Source organism: Neovison vison, chromosome 8, assembly GCF_020171115.1.
Source record: "Neovison vison isolate M4711 chromosome 8, ASM_NN_V1, whole genome shotgun sequence".
Lineage (NCBI taxonomy): Eukaryota > Metazoa > Chordata > Mammalia > Carnivora > Mustelidae > Neogale > Neogale vison.
Window position 1 is genome coordinate 23,775,310 of NC_058098.1, and position 16,039 is coordinate 23,791,348.

The following is a 16,039-nucleotide window of genomic DNA, read 5'->3' on the forward strand; positions in this document are numbered from 1 at the left end:
AATGAGCATCTTTTTAAAACTGGACTTAATCAGGGGTGTTGTTATAAAAATGCAAACGAGTAGTTCTACTTCCTGACATGATGTGTTTCCTATTAACACAGAAATGGTTTGTCTTGCTTATCTTTATTTACTTATCTTTATTTATTCTTCTGTTTATCATAGGTTTTAGGTTATATTTTCAACTGGGATAAAAGAGCAGTAGTTAAAAATGGGTTTCAATGCCTAAGTTTGAAACCAGGGAAAATACGCTAATATGGAGGAGGTTCAGAGCAACCTATAGCAGAGCAGAGCAGCAGCAGTGGGTATCCCAGGAGTGCCTTAAGGTGCCTCTGACAGCAAAGTGGGGTGATAGCCCTACCGTGCTCTCAGCCTGTGACATGAGAAGCAATGATCTAAAAAAACAGATATCCTTAAAATGGAAGTGTTACTATGGAAATACAAATAAGCATGATATGGGAGAAAACCCTGAACAGTAACTGCCTGAGACTATACTCTTGTAGGATCATCGTTCAGAAATCAGCCATGAAAATTTTGAAAGATGTCCAGAATTTTTTTTTTTTGCAAAAAATAGAAATCTTGGCTAGAAGTAGTACAGTAAAAAACATAATTAAGTGAGCAAGGCCAAGGTCATTTTCTAAAACTCCTTGAAAGGTAAACTCCAAATAACAGAAGATTTAGTAGACCCTTGCACTATAGGTTTGGCCAAATATACTTACAGTCAAAATGAGGCAATCAGGGGGAGAAAATGCCCATATCAAATTATAATGTAAATGTTCTCCAAGGATATGTATGGACAGCCATCTGAAAGACTGTTACTGACCCAATTCTTTACCATGTAGTTGGTTCAAAATATTAACATAAAGGGTGTTACTGTTAGCTTTTGAACTACTTTTATATCTGTGAAGACATTAACTTGTAAAATCTTTGCTGGTTTAAAAAACAGGATTTTTCAACAATGTACATAATTTTTATTTTGCTTGTATGGTTTTGGTTATGGGGTCTTGGGAGTAGGGATTATGCAGAGTTAGAGAATTTAGGCATCCTTAGGAACAAACCTGATGTATACCCTGCATGTACCATCAGCCACTTCATTACTTCCCTGGAATTCCTTACCTTAAAGAGTTTACCTCTGGACTCTCTTACTGTATTCAGTGGAGTAATAAAAGTGGTAATGTTTTGGAGGAAGTATAAAACTGAACTACAGAAACAAAAAAACTCACCTTCTCAGACAGATTTATAAAGCATCAAAAGTGACATTGCCCTATGACCCAGATTGCCTAGATTTATCCAGGGAAGGTGATAAGAGGCTTCAGTATCAGGCCGATGCAGTTTTTTTTTCTTCATGGAAGTGTAAAAGCACACTCTACACCATCTTTCTCACCTCTAACCCTGGTATCTAAAAGATTATTTTTCTGGAGTTTCTAACACAAAACACTTGTTTACTCGTGGTCCCACTCATTGATTGGTCCGCAGAAGCATAGTCAGTCTGCCAGATCATCGGGTGCTATGAAGCAGTGACAGACGGGAGAAAGCAAGCAAAGAGGAGGAGGAGGGAGAGCCTGAGGTTACTTCTCCACACTTCTCACCCATTTTACCAGCCACAGAGGTGTTTCTCAGACACAGCACTCGGTCCTTCATATCACAACAAAGAAGCAGCTCCCAAAGTTGGCCTAATTAACAGATATCGCTCTAAGGATGAGCACTCAAGACAGAATTGTGTAGAGGCCCCTGTGTGGCTCAGTTGGCTGAGTTCCTACTCTGGTCTCAGCTCAGATCTTGATCTCAGGGTTGTGAGTTCAAGTCCTGCGTTGGGCTCTGTACTGGGTATGGAGCCTACTTTAAAAAAAAAAAAAAAAGACACAACTCTATATATTTTTACTCAAATGATAAATTTACTACAGTGAAAATGAAACTTGAGAATTGGACTAGCGAGTTGATCATAGGAAACTTTGGGATGTGTCAAACTCTTGATTTATATGGAATTAAAGAACCTTTTCCACATGCTGTCAGACTGTCATCTGATTAGCAAAAGACTAAGGAATAAGTCAGAGAGTGACTGATTCCTTTACCACATGGCACAAGCAACATGACCTTCCAACAAGAAGATATACATACTGAAATTTATACCAATAGAAGTCCAAAAATATTGCACTGGTCACTTCTTGGAAAGTCATTGAGACCTTCTTAGCAATTAGTATAGCTAAGAGTAACATTTTTGCTTTTTGCTTCTACATCATAAGTTTGGACTTTCAAAATATGATACAAAAGAGAAAAGAAAGATTGCTTAGAACACTTAACCTAAAATGCAACATCAGAAAATTTAGCCTGTTTCCAGAAACCAATAGAACTGATTCATCTTACATATTACCGTGTTAGAAAATATTTTCTGACAGGAAGTAATTTTAAAACTTTGATTTCTTATTAAAGCCAAAAGATCTATGGAACAGCTTGAAGAATGAGAGTGAATTTTTAACATCAATAGAACATTTTTTGTTTAAAGATTTTATTTGACGGAGTGAGAGAGACTACAGACAGGGGGAGCAGTAGGTGGGCGGGGTGGGGGGGCAAAGTCCCCGCCAAGCAAAGAGCCTGATTCAGATCTAGATCCCAAGACCCTGGGGTCATGACCCAAGCCGAGGAAGACACTTAACTGACAGAGACACCTAGGTGTCCCAAGATCAATAGAAGATTTTAAAGAAATGTTTACATTTGGAGAGCTGCAAGCTATTCACTGTACCCTGCTATAGAAGACTTTTGTGAGGAAGGTTTTCTTTTTCAAGGTTTATTTCTTTTAGAGCGAGAGTACAGGGGGGGCAGAGGGAGAGGGAGAGAGAAACTCAAGCAGACCGTGTGCCTAATGTGGAGCCAGACACGGGGCTCTGTCTTAAGACCCCAAGATCATAACCTGAGCCAAAACCAAGAATCAGATGCTCAACTGACTGCACCACCCAGGTGCCCCATGTGAAAACATGGTTTAAATACGGAATAAGATTGAGTTGATTGAAGACACTATGATAAGAGGAAGTCAAGGAGTTAAAACACACTTGTTCCATTTATGCCACTGTTATTCTGTGTTTAAGTTACTCAGTTCCCCACCTCTTCCATGAAGCCCACAGGCTCACCTGGGCTCAGAGCAGGCTGTGGCTTGCTCTGAATTGTTTCTATGCCTATATGTATCCACAGCCTTGATATTCCTGGCTAGACCATAATAGATACTTGTTGACCATAGGTCATGGTCATGTTATTTAGAGGCTTGACAATAGTAAGGCCAAAAGAGTCGCTTACTACAAAATGATGGCTTGATTCTAAAAGGTCCAGAGGCCATTTTTTTGCACTCTGGCACAATTTACTCACTCACCTGTAGCAAGACTCATTGATTTCTCACAAAAGTACTCCATCTCTCTGTCATTTCACTGGGTGATAAGAACTGGTGATGGAGGCTGTAGGGTTAATTGCCCAGCTCAAGATGCTCTCCCTACGCTGCCACTTTTTCCAACTGGGTATGTGTGCTTCATCTCCCACCACCTGTATCAGACTTCCCGATTGCCAGGCCCTAGTATACAGAGCCAGTCCCTATTTCCATAGAAGTCTGAGACCCTCTCCACGCCGAGTGCTCCTTTTGAGGCCCTTTGATTTATTCAGAGTCCAGCAGGGCCAGCCCTGCTTCTTGTGGACTGCCTAAAACATCACTGCCGTAAAGAGTTGTCTCAACTGAGCATGTCCTTCCTTCCCCCCCCACAGACATAACCAGCGCGGTGCAATCCAAGCGGAGAAAATCCAAGTAAACAAGCTGGACGGCGACTTGATCCTTGTAAATGTGTGTGAATTTTACAAAAAGCAATTTTGAGCTGTGACTTTTTAAAATCCATTTCTGTACAGCTAGTCATTTTAATAATGTGGCCCTTTTCCTAGTCCTTGCAACCTATTTTGTAAAGTGCAATGGGATAAGCAGAGTTGTTGAACCTTTTGGTGTTATAAGATGAAGTTCAAGGTTTCTAAAATGTTGCCATGTATTGAGAGGAGCTAATGCGATTATGTTATTAGTTTTCATATTTCCTAAGCAGCCTAGAGTACAGGGTGAGCATTTTTAGATATTCTAATGATGTATTGTGCTGTGGAAGTTATGTGTGTGAATAGCAGTAGTGGGAGCTAAAGGAATCTTTTCATTTGGAAATGTTGTAAATAATTTTATTATATAGTGTTTTGGATGTATTTGTTGTAGAAATGGACCAGTGAATAAAGAGAATCTAAGGGTTTGTACAATGTGAAATACTGAATGTGTTAAATAAATGTCATTGCCTTAGAACATAAATGTATGTTATTGGTAAGGGATTATTGGGTGAACATGCTCTTTTTTTAGACCATAAATGAATAGGATCAGCCTTCTTTGTAAATTAGAATCCCACCTTGTCCTTACTATACCTGCTTTGAAGAAACTAGCCCTTTCAGCACTGTACCTGGCACTTTGATAAATGTTGGTCAAATTTGTTTTGGTTGCAAATAACAGAATCAACTTCGGATCAAAGACCACCCAGGATTTTCTAGGGACAGGAAGCCATCAGTAACCCAGATGTACTTTGTCTCCACCTTGTACATCTGATTCTCTGTGCACAAAATGTTAACAGTCTTCTCCACTTGAGAGATAAACCCAGACTGACAGCCAGATTCTTTGTAACAGCATCAAGTGTCTTGCCCACTTCAGGTCAGCTTTCCATTTTCAGTCCAATTCTATGGTTAGATCAAGCAGTTCCCACACAGAAGTGGTCATTTTGTGTTACATACTTTATATACTTCAAATATGTCCACTACTTTCTACCTTTTGGGTACGCTATTTCTCATCTGTACCAGGCTTTGGGGCTGGTTTCTCATCAACATGCTTGGGTTTTCCCCTTTCCTTGCTCAATTCCTACCTAAAAATTACAGTCTCTAAACCTGCTGCTTCTGCCCCCACCCTACTCCCAACCTTCAGGAGACTCTGATGCTTGGGGCTCTGTCCTTGTCTTGGTCTGGGCCTCAGCCTCAGCTGTATCTTCTACAGCTAGACACGGAGTCCGTCCCTTCCCCTGCAGAGTCTTCTTGACCTTGCCAGAACCTAATACCTGAGACCAAAAGGATTAGTAAGTGCCTCAGTCATGCTCTCATTCTCATCTCTGTTTCAGCTGCCTTTATGTATGTCTTGGGTTATAAGGATCCTCTAATAGTAGTTATTGATGAGTCAGACCCCACAGTTGTCTGGCTCTATTCCCAACAAGCCTATCTTCCCTATTCTTTCTGTGTCTGTATGACACACAAGCAGAACCAAAGCCAGCCTAAATCCCTGTGCCAACATTATGCTTGAGATTGCAAAGTGCTTCTTTTATGTTAGCTCTACTCAGACAGAAAGCATAATGTGCTTTAAATAGATTTTTATTTGTTTTTCTTTATATTAATTTTTTTTTCTCCCATAGAGGAATAACATTAAAACCTAACAATCAGAATCCTGTTATACACATACACAGGCATGCCACATGACTGGATTGAGGTGGTTATGTCCTTGAGTCTGTCAACCACAGTCTTCTCATTTCAGTCAGTCTCAACACAAAACACCTAAGAGGGATACACTCAGCTTGTTGGTTCCATGTGGAACTAGGTGGCAGGGCAAGAGGGAAGATACAAGGGGCTCCGGTGTGTCTGCATTCAGTCCCCTCACATTAAAGCCGCATGGATCTGATAAGACATCCAAGAGCTCTAGTGGGGTCCCTGTTGCACCTAAGACATTATAGGTCAGAACAAATTGATCAGGGTTCCAGGTGGGGGTTAGGGAGCAGGCATACCCCAAAACAGCAGCAAACTGCATTCATACACACTTGGTACCCTGTTGGGGCCAAACTGGCAAAAGCTGGAAAGTGACAGCCAGCTTGAAGGGAGCACACAGACATATTGGGGAATTACTGTAAGTCGCCCTTTGATGTCTTGGGTCTCACTCTAGAAACAGGGGTCCCTCTGACATACTCAGTTTTGGCAAAGTGCTGGTAGTATTGACATCAATTAATACAAACTACTCCACAGTCTCTGAAAACATCAGTCAAGACAGACTCTCTCACCCCCTCCTGTCTAAGGTTGCATAGGACTTTGTGAATTCAGGTTCCCTCATGTATTCAAGTTCTGTGGTTTAAAAAAAAGAAAATCCTGAAGCATGCTCAAGGTGAAAGGCACATACACAGTCAATACAGTATGACGAGGTCTGATGCTTCAGGAGTCAGACTAGCAGGAGACTGAGTAGATTGGTTCTTAGAAATCTATACACTCAAATGCTACAGAATCTATAGGAAAGTACAAAAACACATGAGCCTTACAACCAGCCAGGTGGTGAGATTGCAGGGTTCTAGAACTACAGGTGCCTCCAGAAATACAAGTAAGGGAGGGGCCTTTGAAATTTGAACCAAATGCCCTATAACTCACTCTTCCCCCCCCTCCCAGAAGGATCATGGGGACTGCCCAGGACTGAGCCTATGCCCCAGCTGGCAGCAGAGGAGTAGGCAGGAAGAGTGGGAGGGAGGTTCAGCTCTCAGAAGTGCTGAAGACCCTAACTGGCTGTGAAGTGACCACGGGGTAGCTGGAAGAATAAAACCTACCAGGCTATAACTGCAGGAGAACCTTGGCCAGAGGAGCAAGGTTATCAACTACTGGGGCACTAGCAGACTGGTGCAGGGACTTTGATCTGCCTTTACTGTAGATTTGGTTTACTCTCTTGAATAGGAGACCCCAACAGGAACTTCCTCTGTCCCCATCCCAGCAACCATGGGGCTACCCCGCTCCTTTATCCATATACCCAACCTGAGGCTTGGGGCTATAGAATCAGGGAGGGCAACTACCTTAACCCTCATGGGATCGCAGTTTTCCAACCAAGCCTCAGCTTGGCGGCGAGGCCAAGAAACCTGGAATCGGAGTGAGGGGGAAGACCGATGTTAGTATGTAACAGGAAATCTTAAAAGTTTCAAGGGAGAAAGAGCACACACTAGAAGAGGACAGTTAGAGGAAAAGGGAAGCAACTCGGGGTATCCCAAGAAGCTGTTGCTGGTGTCTGAGCCCAAAATTCACTCCCGCCACAAGAAGGGCAACACTGTCTGCCTGTGTCCCCTCTTGTCTCACCCAGGAATTCTCACCCAGGTTCCCTCCTCCAGCTACTTAACTGGAGGAGAGGGCAAGGGGAACCATAGGGCAACCATTTCTCCCCATCAGACTAGAAAGGAAGAGCCCTGGGGGAGGAAATGAGAGGCTCCCCAGAGGCCCCGACCCTAGATAGGAACTATTTGGGGGTTGGGCCAGTGGGGCTCCTGGCTTCCTACCCAGGAGTGTTTTTATTAGTCATCCTAGGTAGAGTGTGAAATACAAGGCCAGAGGCAACATGAAGGCTGAGCTGTTAGTCTTGGGATGGCTTCACCCCACAGCTTGTCCTCCCCAGTATTGTTCTGCTTTCTTACTCTGGGGTGTGCACTTTCCCTGCCTAGAAGCCCTCTGGCTTGCATCTCTCCTAAACTAGTTCTAGCACCTTGGGCATGTGAATAGATGGTCAGGATGGCAGGGCCTTGCCCAGCCTCTACTCCTGGGGTGACATGTTGAGGGTAGGGCAACAAGATATTAAGCCCTTCAGACTCAGGGGAGTGCAGAGGGGTGGATTTCTGGAAGAGATTTGGAAAGTGGGATTCTAGGCAAGGGAAGTAGGGGCAGACTTCAGGCTCAAACCCAAGAGGAGGGCTTGGCCTCTTTGAGCAAGCACAGTGCCAGTTCCCATGGTGCAGTGCCCTGCTCCCTACAGCTTCTCAACCTGTATGTTCTGTCTACATTTCCAGTAGGCTGCCTCTTTCCCTCAGTTCCCTCCACCTTCTCTAACTCACATCTCACAGTCCTGTTCCACATACTTTACCTTTCCAGGCCTAAAAAACTCCAAGGGGAGAGGGAAGGAGGAGACTAAAGGCAGAACCCTTTGGTCTCAGCGTCCACTCCCCCGTCCATTTGGTAGGGAATTACTGGGAATGAATAAGGGAGCAGGAGTGAGCATAGTGCCAAACATGAGATAGGGTGAGGCTTGTAAAGTGGGGCTTGAAGGCAGGTTAAAGAGCTAGATGTGGGAGAAGAGGCTAGCGGGAGGAGGAGTGGGCCAGAGGTACCGGACCGAGGGTGGGGGCCAAGGATGAAGGGGAATGTCAAGGCAGAGATGGGGGCAGGGACCAGAGAAGGAAGGAAAGATGGAGTATCAAGGGGGAAGGGCATGGAGGATTAAATGCCAGGTATGGGGTCGTAGGGTGAAGGACAGGAGGGGGTTCAGAATCGGATCAGAGGTGGGAAAATCGAGGTGGGGGGAGAGGGGCTAGCACCCCACCTCACTTGAGGAGGAGGGAGGTTGTAGTGTCCAACCCAGGTGGGCTGCGGGCGCTCCTCGAGCAACACACTGGCTGCGGCAGAGGGACCCGACAGGGGTCGGGAGTCGGCGAGGGGTCTGTGGCTCGGCCGGAGGACCCTCAGTAGTTGAACTGGCGCTGGCACGGCTGGTAGACGAAGCTGCCCTGGTGCTTGGGCCGGCGCGAACGGCTCTCGCGGGCGCGGTTCTGCCGCTGCACCACCTTGGCGCTCAGCGCGTGGCGCTCTGCCCGCTGCCGGGCCCGCTGCAGCCGCCGCGCCTGGCCTGCCTTCTCCAGCAGTGCGGCCCGCGCCGGCAGAGGGGCGGCGGGGGCGTGGTGCAGGGCCCGGGGCTCGCGGTGGGCGGGCGCCAACTCCCTGCGGGGACAGAGCAGGGCTCGGTCAGGGCCGGACACTCCGCCCACCCAGTTCCCGCACCCTAGCCCTGGCGCAATACTGTCTCTGCTCTTAGCAGGGCGCCCAGCGCCCTTCCTGTGGGCTTGTGGCCCCGCCCTTCTTCCGAGCCAACCTGAAGATGCCTCCTCAGTTCTAACCCCCGTGACAGGTAAACCGGACTCCAGGGAAGGCTCGGCCCCCACTTCCAATTCGGTTCTAACCTTGCGTGCCAGCCTCTGAAAGCCCCACCCCTTTGGCGCTCCGCCAGCCCCCTCGGCCAAACCCGCCCCAAGCCTCGGAGCTCTCTCTCTCCCAGGCCCCGCCCGGGCCACGAAGCCAGGCCTCGCCCCCTCTTAAGGCTCCGCCCCTTTACCCCCAGGCCCGCTCCGAGCCTTGTCCCCGCCCCCGGCCACGAAGACACGCCTCTAAAGGCTCCGCCCCTACCGTACGGGGCGGGCTCCTGGGCTTGCTCCCCAGTCTCTAGCTAGGTCTCCAGGCCACGTCCCCGGCCCGCTCACCCTTCGCTAAGGTCGCCGTCAGGCAGGGCAGCGTCGGGGTGCGGGGAAGGGGGCCCAGGCTCCAGCACTATGGTGCTGCCGGTGACGTAAACGGACATGCTGGGGTGCTCGATGAGGAGATCCTCCAGGGGGCTGCTCTGGAGGCGGGCGGGCCCGAGTCCGGGCCCCTCTGCAGTAAAACAGGCGGGAGGGGTAACAAACCAGCTCTCGTCCATCAAGGAGGGCGCGGGCGGGGGGCGGCCTGCGGGGGCAGTGGCGGCCCCGGGGCTAGGTGGAGCCGCGTAGCTGTCTACGGGGCGCAGGAGGGGGAGCCATGCGGAGGAGGGGGCGCAGCGGGGAGGGACACACACACACCGGACACAATGGGGCGGGGAGAGAAAGGGCATCGTTAGTCAGACCCGCAGCCCCGCCCGCCGCGCCCACGGGGCACCCACGGGCCAGGAGTCTCGACCAGCTGCCCTAGGGCACGTGAGGTGTGGGCCCCAACGCTGCGCTGCCAAGGAGACCGCCCGGGCTTGGCAAGGGATGGGGCCCTGTTCTCCTGCCTTCAGTGTCACTGTCTAGACCCCATTTGCCCAGTAGGCTGGAGGAACTCCCCAGTCCCTTAGCAGCTCCCCTCCCCTCCGCAGCTCGGCCGCCTGCCACAGGCCCAGGAATCAGAGTCCTAACCCAGGTCTCACCCGGCAGGTCAATGATGAGCCAGCCGTCCACTTCATCTTCCTCGGAGACGAAGGCTCGGGGGCATTCGGGGTCCTCGGGGGGAGGGGGAGTACTGAAGAAGAGGCTGGTGAGGCGCTGGAACATGGCCTAGGATGAAAAGGCCTCAGGCGGGGGCGTCCTCCGGCAGTGTAGAAACCTGGAAGGTGCACAGAAGCAGTCAAGAACCCCCACTGACTTTAGTCGACTACCCCGGACTCCCAGCTCCGCTCGGGATCCCACCCAGTGCAAGGGATTTGTGGGGAAGCTCGGTGTGTGCACGTTCTGGTAAGTCCGTCTGCTTTCAGCCTTTTTCTGTTTTCTGTGTGATCTTAGCAAGTTATTTAACTTCTCTGTGCTTTAGTTTTCTCATCTGTCAAGTGTCAATAATAAAATACCTTCCTCTGGGCCCTTACAGGAATTCCATGAGCTAATAATAGTATCCTCCTCTGGGCTCTAATAAGAATTAAATGAACCAAACACAAAGTGCTTCCAGCCATACTCAGGCACAGAGTAAGCATTCAGTAAACCAATCTACTAGTAGTTATTAAAATTATTGCCCCCTCTAGGGACATGGAAGGAGTGATAGATAAGACCAGATTCTATCAGGAAAGGTCTCCAGAGGGCTGGACATCCAAGCTGGACCTCAAAGTTCTCTAAGCAAGGAAGAAACTGTCCAGTACTGCAATTACTTATTATCATCATCATACTATAGCTAACATTCATGTGCTAGGTATTGTACTAAGCACTTTACCTATATCACCACAGGTATTTCTCACAACAACTCTAGGAACTAGGTCTAATTATTATCCCTTTTTTACAGGTAAAGAAACTGAGGCTACAGGAGGTAAGGTAACATGCTCACAGCTCACAGCTAATAAGACACAGATTGGATTTAAACCCATGCAGTCAGATTCCAGAGGCAGCACCCATAACCACTATAATCCATTGCCTTTGCTGGATTAGACATTAGTTTAGATTAGGCATTTTTAATTTGGAGGCCAAAGTATTTTTCTGGGAAGAAGTTTTTCTTTTTTCTTTTTCTTAAGATTTTATTTATTTATTTGACAGAGAGAGAGAGACACAGTGAGAGAGGGAACACAAGCAGGGGGAGTGGGAGAGGGAGAAGCAGGCTTCCCGCTGAACAGGGAGCCCCATGTGGGGCTTGATCCCAGGACCCTGAGACCACAATGTGGGCTGAAGGCAGACACTTAACTACTGAGCCACCCAAGTGCCCCTGGGAAGAAGTTTTCATCCTGATTTCCTAACATCACTCCTTGATCCCAAAGATTAAGAGCACCTACTTGAGCCTGTGTGGCCTGAAGAGTGTTAGCTGGCAGAAATCCCACAGAACTGCTACCATGTGATTCCACAGCTCTCACTGTGTCTGTCTGACAAGGTTCTAAGATCCTATTCCCTTGGGCCCTCCCCCCCTCTCACCCTCTATACCTAAGCTCCTGCTCAAGGGCAGCATTCCTGGCTAGGAGGAAGATCAGGTTGCTGGCCCCAGAAAAACAGCAGGTCAGTGGGAGGTGATGATGAAGGGAGGGCCTATCAGACCTCAGGAGCCCTTAAGGATGAGCACTGAGGATTGGACCAGGACCCAGCTCTTCAAATCAGTCCTTGTCTGGATGAAAATGAGGAAGGAGACCCCTGCTCCAGGAATGGAGACACCAAGGAAGCAGCTAGAGATCTGTCCTCCTCCCCACTTCAGTCTACCTTTGCACTAGGCCTGGCTGGGAGTCCCCTGGATATGTCCTAAAACTTGAGCCTCCACATCTGTCCCCTGAAGACGGTCAACCATTTTGCCACTGAGACAGTTGTCACCATCTTCTGGAGATGATTCCACACTTCCTGCAGAACTCGCTGGGGGCATGTCCACCCTTCCATTCCCTGGAGGCATCCTACACTGATTGCTAACCCTCCTGAGGTTTTGGGTTGTTGTTTTTTTAAGATTTTTTTAATTTATTTGTGATAGAGCACAAGCAGTGGCAGGGAGAGGGAGAAGACCCTGGGATCATGACCCAAGCCAAAGGCAGATGCTTAACTGACTGAGCCACCCAGGTGTCTGCCACCCGAGGTATTCTTATGCTTGCTGCTACCTCTCCCATTCCTTGGGTATGTTTTCACACTTCCCACCAGAATCATCCAACCTCTATAAACAGAGTATTTTCCACATTTGCAGACCTACACTGGGCTCTAGAAGGAAGTGTTCCCTGGGTGCTGGCTTCTCTGGTAGATGGGTGGAAGACCTACAGAGATTATAAAAGGTTGGGCACCCCCAACTAGTGTCTGCCCAGCACAAGCCACATATCCCCACCCATCTGTTAGCCACAGAGAATTAGTGACTCAGTTACCAGAAATCCAGAAAGTTCCGCCCCTCCTGAAGGAAGGGAAGATTGGAGCCTTGATGAGGCACACCCTCCTTGCAACGACCTACCACTTCAGTGAGAAGATGAAAGGGAAGTTGAGAGTTGTTGCAGGCCCATGATATTCACCTGGCCCATTTTACAACCTGAGAATCCAAGGAAATAAGTCTATCCAAAGACACAGAGGTAGGTGGTGGCCAGGCAGGTGGAGCCCCAGGGCATGAAACATTGAGTCCAGAGAATACAGAGTCAGGAAAGCCTCAGCAAACAAGCGCCAAAATGTAATGATGCAAGAAAGATTAGGAAGGTCAGAGGGGAGTCAGAACTTAACCAAGTTATTGCTAACCTCAGAACCCCTCTGTCCAGCTGTAAAAAGGCTTGGAGTTCCTGACACCAAGATTCACCAGGCATTTGCCAGAGCAGCCGCTGTGCAGCAGAACCTGCAGTGGGTCTCCTCTGATTACCCCCAGATCGAGGTAAAGGCGGCCCGGTAGGGGGAAGCTCCTGGCCTGAAGTCACACAGCAAGTAAGTGACAGAGCCAAGAATGACAGCAGCACCAGCCAACCAGTGCCCGCCCCCTCTCACGACCACAGTTCGGGGAGCCTCCCAGATTTTCTTTCCCATCTTTGCCAGCTTCCTGATTCTCACATTCCCAGCCCTGCTCCAGGGAGAACCATTCCCTTTAATAACTACAGCAGCTGTGCCCAGAATAGCACTTGAGCTCCAAGCCATCTCTACCCCACCCCATCCTTTAGCAAAGCCGGCTGGGATGGGACTCTTGGCCCAGGCTCTGGGGCCCATCCACTTGGAAAGCCGGAAGCTCTCCTTCTCCTACTTTTTTCTCCTGCCCCTCTCTGTCAGCAGAGAGAGAGGGGCAGCATACGCCTTGTCATCACCAGCGCTAGGCCAGGTCATGTCCTCCTGACATGCTGGGGGTTGGGAAGGTAAGAAAGGGCCAAACAGAGGGAACCTTCACCCTCCATCCCACCCCTACGCCAGCCCGTGGAGACACCCTGATGCAGCCAATGACTCACCTTTCTGTGGTCAAAACAGCTGGGAGGCAACGATTTTATTGGGCTCTGGGACTCCAAGGTACAGAGGAAGGGTCAAGGCCACAAAAGGGGACCCTGTCTCCAGAGACCTCCTGGAAAAAGATCCAGGAATGAGGGGACCTAAAAGCCCTATCGAATTCGGATGGTGCTGAGCCTAAGGTAGAGTCAATGCCCAATGTTGGAGGATGTGTAACTTGTTACTTGTACTGAGTTCCAACCAGGCATGTGCCGTGGCGGATGTATTTGTCATTCACTCAGTAGGCATGACTCTAATCGGCTTCAGGACCTGCGGTAATCCACTTCCCCTCTCTGGGCCTCAGTTTGTCCTTCCATGAAAAGGAGTCTAAGACCCCTTGTTCGGGAGCCGGGAGTGACATCAGCTAAAGCTTGGCAGAGAACAGGGATGAGGGAGATGTTAGGGTTGTCCCCGGGGTGTGCAGAGCTTGGAGCTGGAGAGAGGGTATTCCGCCATCTGGTGCCGCCCCAACGACCTAGAGCTGGATCTCTGGACTGCCCCCGAACTCTTGAGGACCGCCTCCCCCCCCCCCAGCCTAGACCCAGCAGCGCCGCGCGAAGTCAAGGATAAAGTCCGGGATCGGAGGCCTGCCCCGAACACCTGGGTTAGCCTAGGAAACTGCAGAGGCCCCTCCGGTCTTGCTGCCTTTCTGCGTCCCTCACCCGTGGGCCCAGCCTCGACCCAGCGCCTACTGGGTCAGGGGAGGACAAGCGACTCGAGCCGGGGGGCGGTGCGGCCTTGGTGACGTCTCAATGTCATATGCAAATAGGGAGACGTCACGGTCTACCGGCCTGCGGCAGCCAATCAAAAAACGGGAATGCAGCCCGGCGGCCGCGGGCGGAAACAAAGACCCGGGAGCAGGGACCGCGGGGCGTGTCTCCGGACGCAGGACCCCCTGGGCCGAAGCCGGTGGGGGACTCACCTGGGGGAGGGGGCGGTGCGGCGGGCGGGGTGGCTCTGAGGTAGTTGTGCGGCGGAGCGTCCCGGCGTCGGTGCGGATCACAGGCCGGGCTGCATCGCGGGGGCTGGACGGGGAGGCGGCGGGGCTCCGACTCGGAAGCTCGCAGCTGCTGCGCTCGCCCGCGGGGCTTTGAGACTGTGCGGCCGCTGCTGGGCTCACGGCACAAATTGGAACGTTCAAACAGCTGATTGTGACATCACAAAGGGGCCCGCCCGCCTCGCGTCACCGGCCGGCGGTGCGGTGGCCAATCCCAGGCTGCGGATACCCCCTCCCTACCCCCTCCACGATTCGCTGGCTAGTGGCTCCTGCTCCGGAGCCCAACTCCGAGCCTCGGGGGGCCTCCCGAGGAGGCCACTGCTAGGAGCTTCGACTCCTTGCCGCAGGGCGACCCACGGACCTCTTACTGAGGAGAGCCCCCACCCCCTACGAGATCCCCATCTTTCTCATTCCCTCCGTACCCACTACCCCCGGTATCCTTTCACTGGCATCCTCTATCCTTGTCCCCCAGTCCGTACCCTTTTGTCAACTCCACACCAACGTCCGTGCACCTCCATGCTCCCCACCAACCTCCTCCCTCCTCTCTCTCCCTCTTGTTTCTGTTTTTCCTCAGTCGGACAGGCTCGAGAGGTGGAGGACATCCCCTTCCCTGGTTCCGGGGGAGCACCCGGGAGTGTAGAGGGATTGGCGAGGCTGACGGGCAATTTTGCCGAGTGGGACTCGGAGAGGAATTACCCTGGGCTGAATAGCTCATCTAGAGAGCGTTCAGACTTTATTTAATCCACATTGCTACCAGGACTGGACAGAAAAGTGACAAGGCAAGGTTTATTTGTCCCGATTTACACACCGGGAAACTTAGGCTCGCACATCTCACTGTCACTTTGAGGATTCATTTTCAATAATGCATCCAGCAAACATTGTACCCACCATTGCCGGCTGCCAGACGGCTGCCTGACGTTTACTGAACACTGAGCGCCAGGCACCCTGCTCTAGCACTTTGTGTTTTCATCTCCACGACAACAGAGGTGAGTATTATCCCCATTTTCCAGTTGAGGACACAGACTCAGAGAGCCTAACTGACTCCTTACAGGTTGCAAAGCTATAATAAATAGCAGAACCAGGGTCTGAACCCATAGTTCCTGGCCCCAACCTCTTCACTCTCTACATGCATCTAACCCCCAGAGTGCCTCTGCCTCTCCAGGGAAACTAAGGCCCAGTCCTGACTGTCCCCAAACTTGCTGTGTGGCCTCAAGCAAAGGCGTATTACTTCTGTGGGCCTCAGTTTCCTTTTCCATCAAATATCCACGCGTATCCAAGCTTCTAGAGATTCTTTCAAACTTTCAACCCTCAGAATTGTGCCAATCCCGTATTCGAGACCCCACCTCTCCCAAAGCCCTGGGAAATAACCTGAGGAGAGACCACAAATACACTCCTTCCAGATCTCCAGCATGAGAGGTTCTAGGTCCCCTCTCAGTAGAGCAGCACGGGTGGGGGTGCCCATCTGGCCCAGCAGGAGGCAGGGAGTAAGCTAGGCGGGAGCTTCATGCTCTAGTGATAAAATCCTGTCCCAGCCTAGTCTGAAGCTCCAGAGGGACTCCTTAGCCCTAGTAACTAGGAGAAGGAGCCAGGAGATAATACCCAGAGGCTTCTGAGG

The 16,039-nt window shown here is 50.1% G+C and overlaps 2 protein-coding genes across 11 annotated transcripts in view; one reads left to right on the forward strand and one right to left on the reverse strand.

The window, feature by feature from the left end:
- Positions 1 to 4,306, forward strand: part of NCOA6 (nuclear receptor coactivator 6) — a 108,323-nt gene extending 104,017 nt beyond the window's left edge. For all 5 annotated transcript variants that reach the window (XM_044263186.1, XM_044263188.1, XM_044263189.1 and 2 more), the window contains one exon: positions 3,742 to 4,306. In XM_044263186.1, the coding sequence (XP_044119121.1) occupies positions 3,742 to 3,785 (44 nt within the window). In that variant the 3' untranslated portion in view covers positions 3,786 to 4,306. The remainder of the gene's footprint in view (positions 1 to 3,741) is intronic.
- Positions 4,307 to 5,388: 1,082 nt separating this feature from the next.
- On the reverse strand, positions 5,389 to 14,528 carry TP53INP2 (tumor protein p53 inducible nuclear protein 2). 6 transcript variants are annotated; one of them, XM_044263193.1, is made up of 5 exons: positions 14,350 to 14,528; positions 13,394 to 13,503; positions 9,974 to 10,149; positions 9,294 to 9,582; positions 5,389 to 8,757 (listed from the first exon to the last, which is right to left on the reverse strand). In XM_044263193.1, the coding sequence occupies exons 3-5, from the start codon at positions 10,095 to 10,097 to the stop codon at positions 8,502 to 8,504; spliced, it is 669 nt and encodes a 222-aa protein (XP_044119128.1). In that variant the 5' UTR covers positions 10,098 to 10,149; positions 13,394 to 13,503; positions 14,350 to 14,528; the 3' UTR covers positions 5,389 to 8,501. The 6 variants fall into 6 exon arrangements, with proteins under 6 accessions (XP_044119128.1, XP_044119127.1, XP_044119129.1 ...); XM_044263192.1 differs by lacking the exon at positions 14,350 to 14,528 and adding an exon at positions 14,028 to 14,130; XM_044263194.1 differs by lacking the exon at positions 13,394 to 13,503.
- Between the last annotated feature and the right edge of the window lie 1,511 nt (positions 14,529 to 16,039).

Bases quoted from the DNA above. Each gene is read 5' to 3' on its own strand.
- TP53INP2 (XM_044263194.1), bottom strand. From the start codon at position 10,097: ATGTTCCAGCGCCTCACCAGCCTCTTCTTCAGTACTCCCCCTCCCCCC. The intron at 9,583-9,973 runs GTGAGACCTGGG...TGCGCCCCGTAG, and splicing joins GCTCATCATTGACCTGCCGG to ACAGCTACGCGGCTCCACCT. The intron at 8,758-9,293 runs GTGAGCGGGCCG...CTGTCCCCGCAG, and splicing joins GACGGCGACCTTAGCGAAGG to GGAGTTGGCGCCCGCCCACC.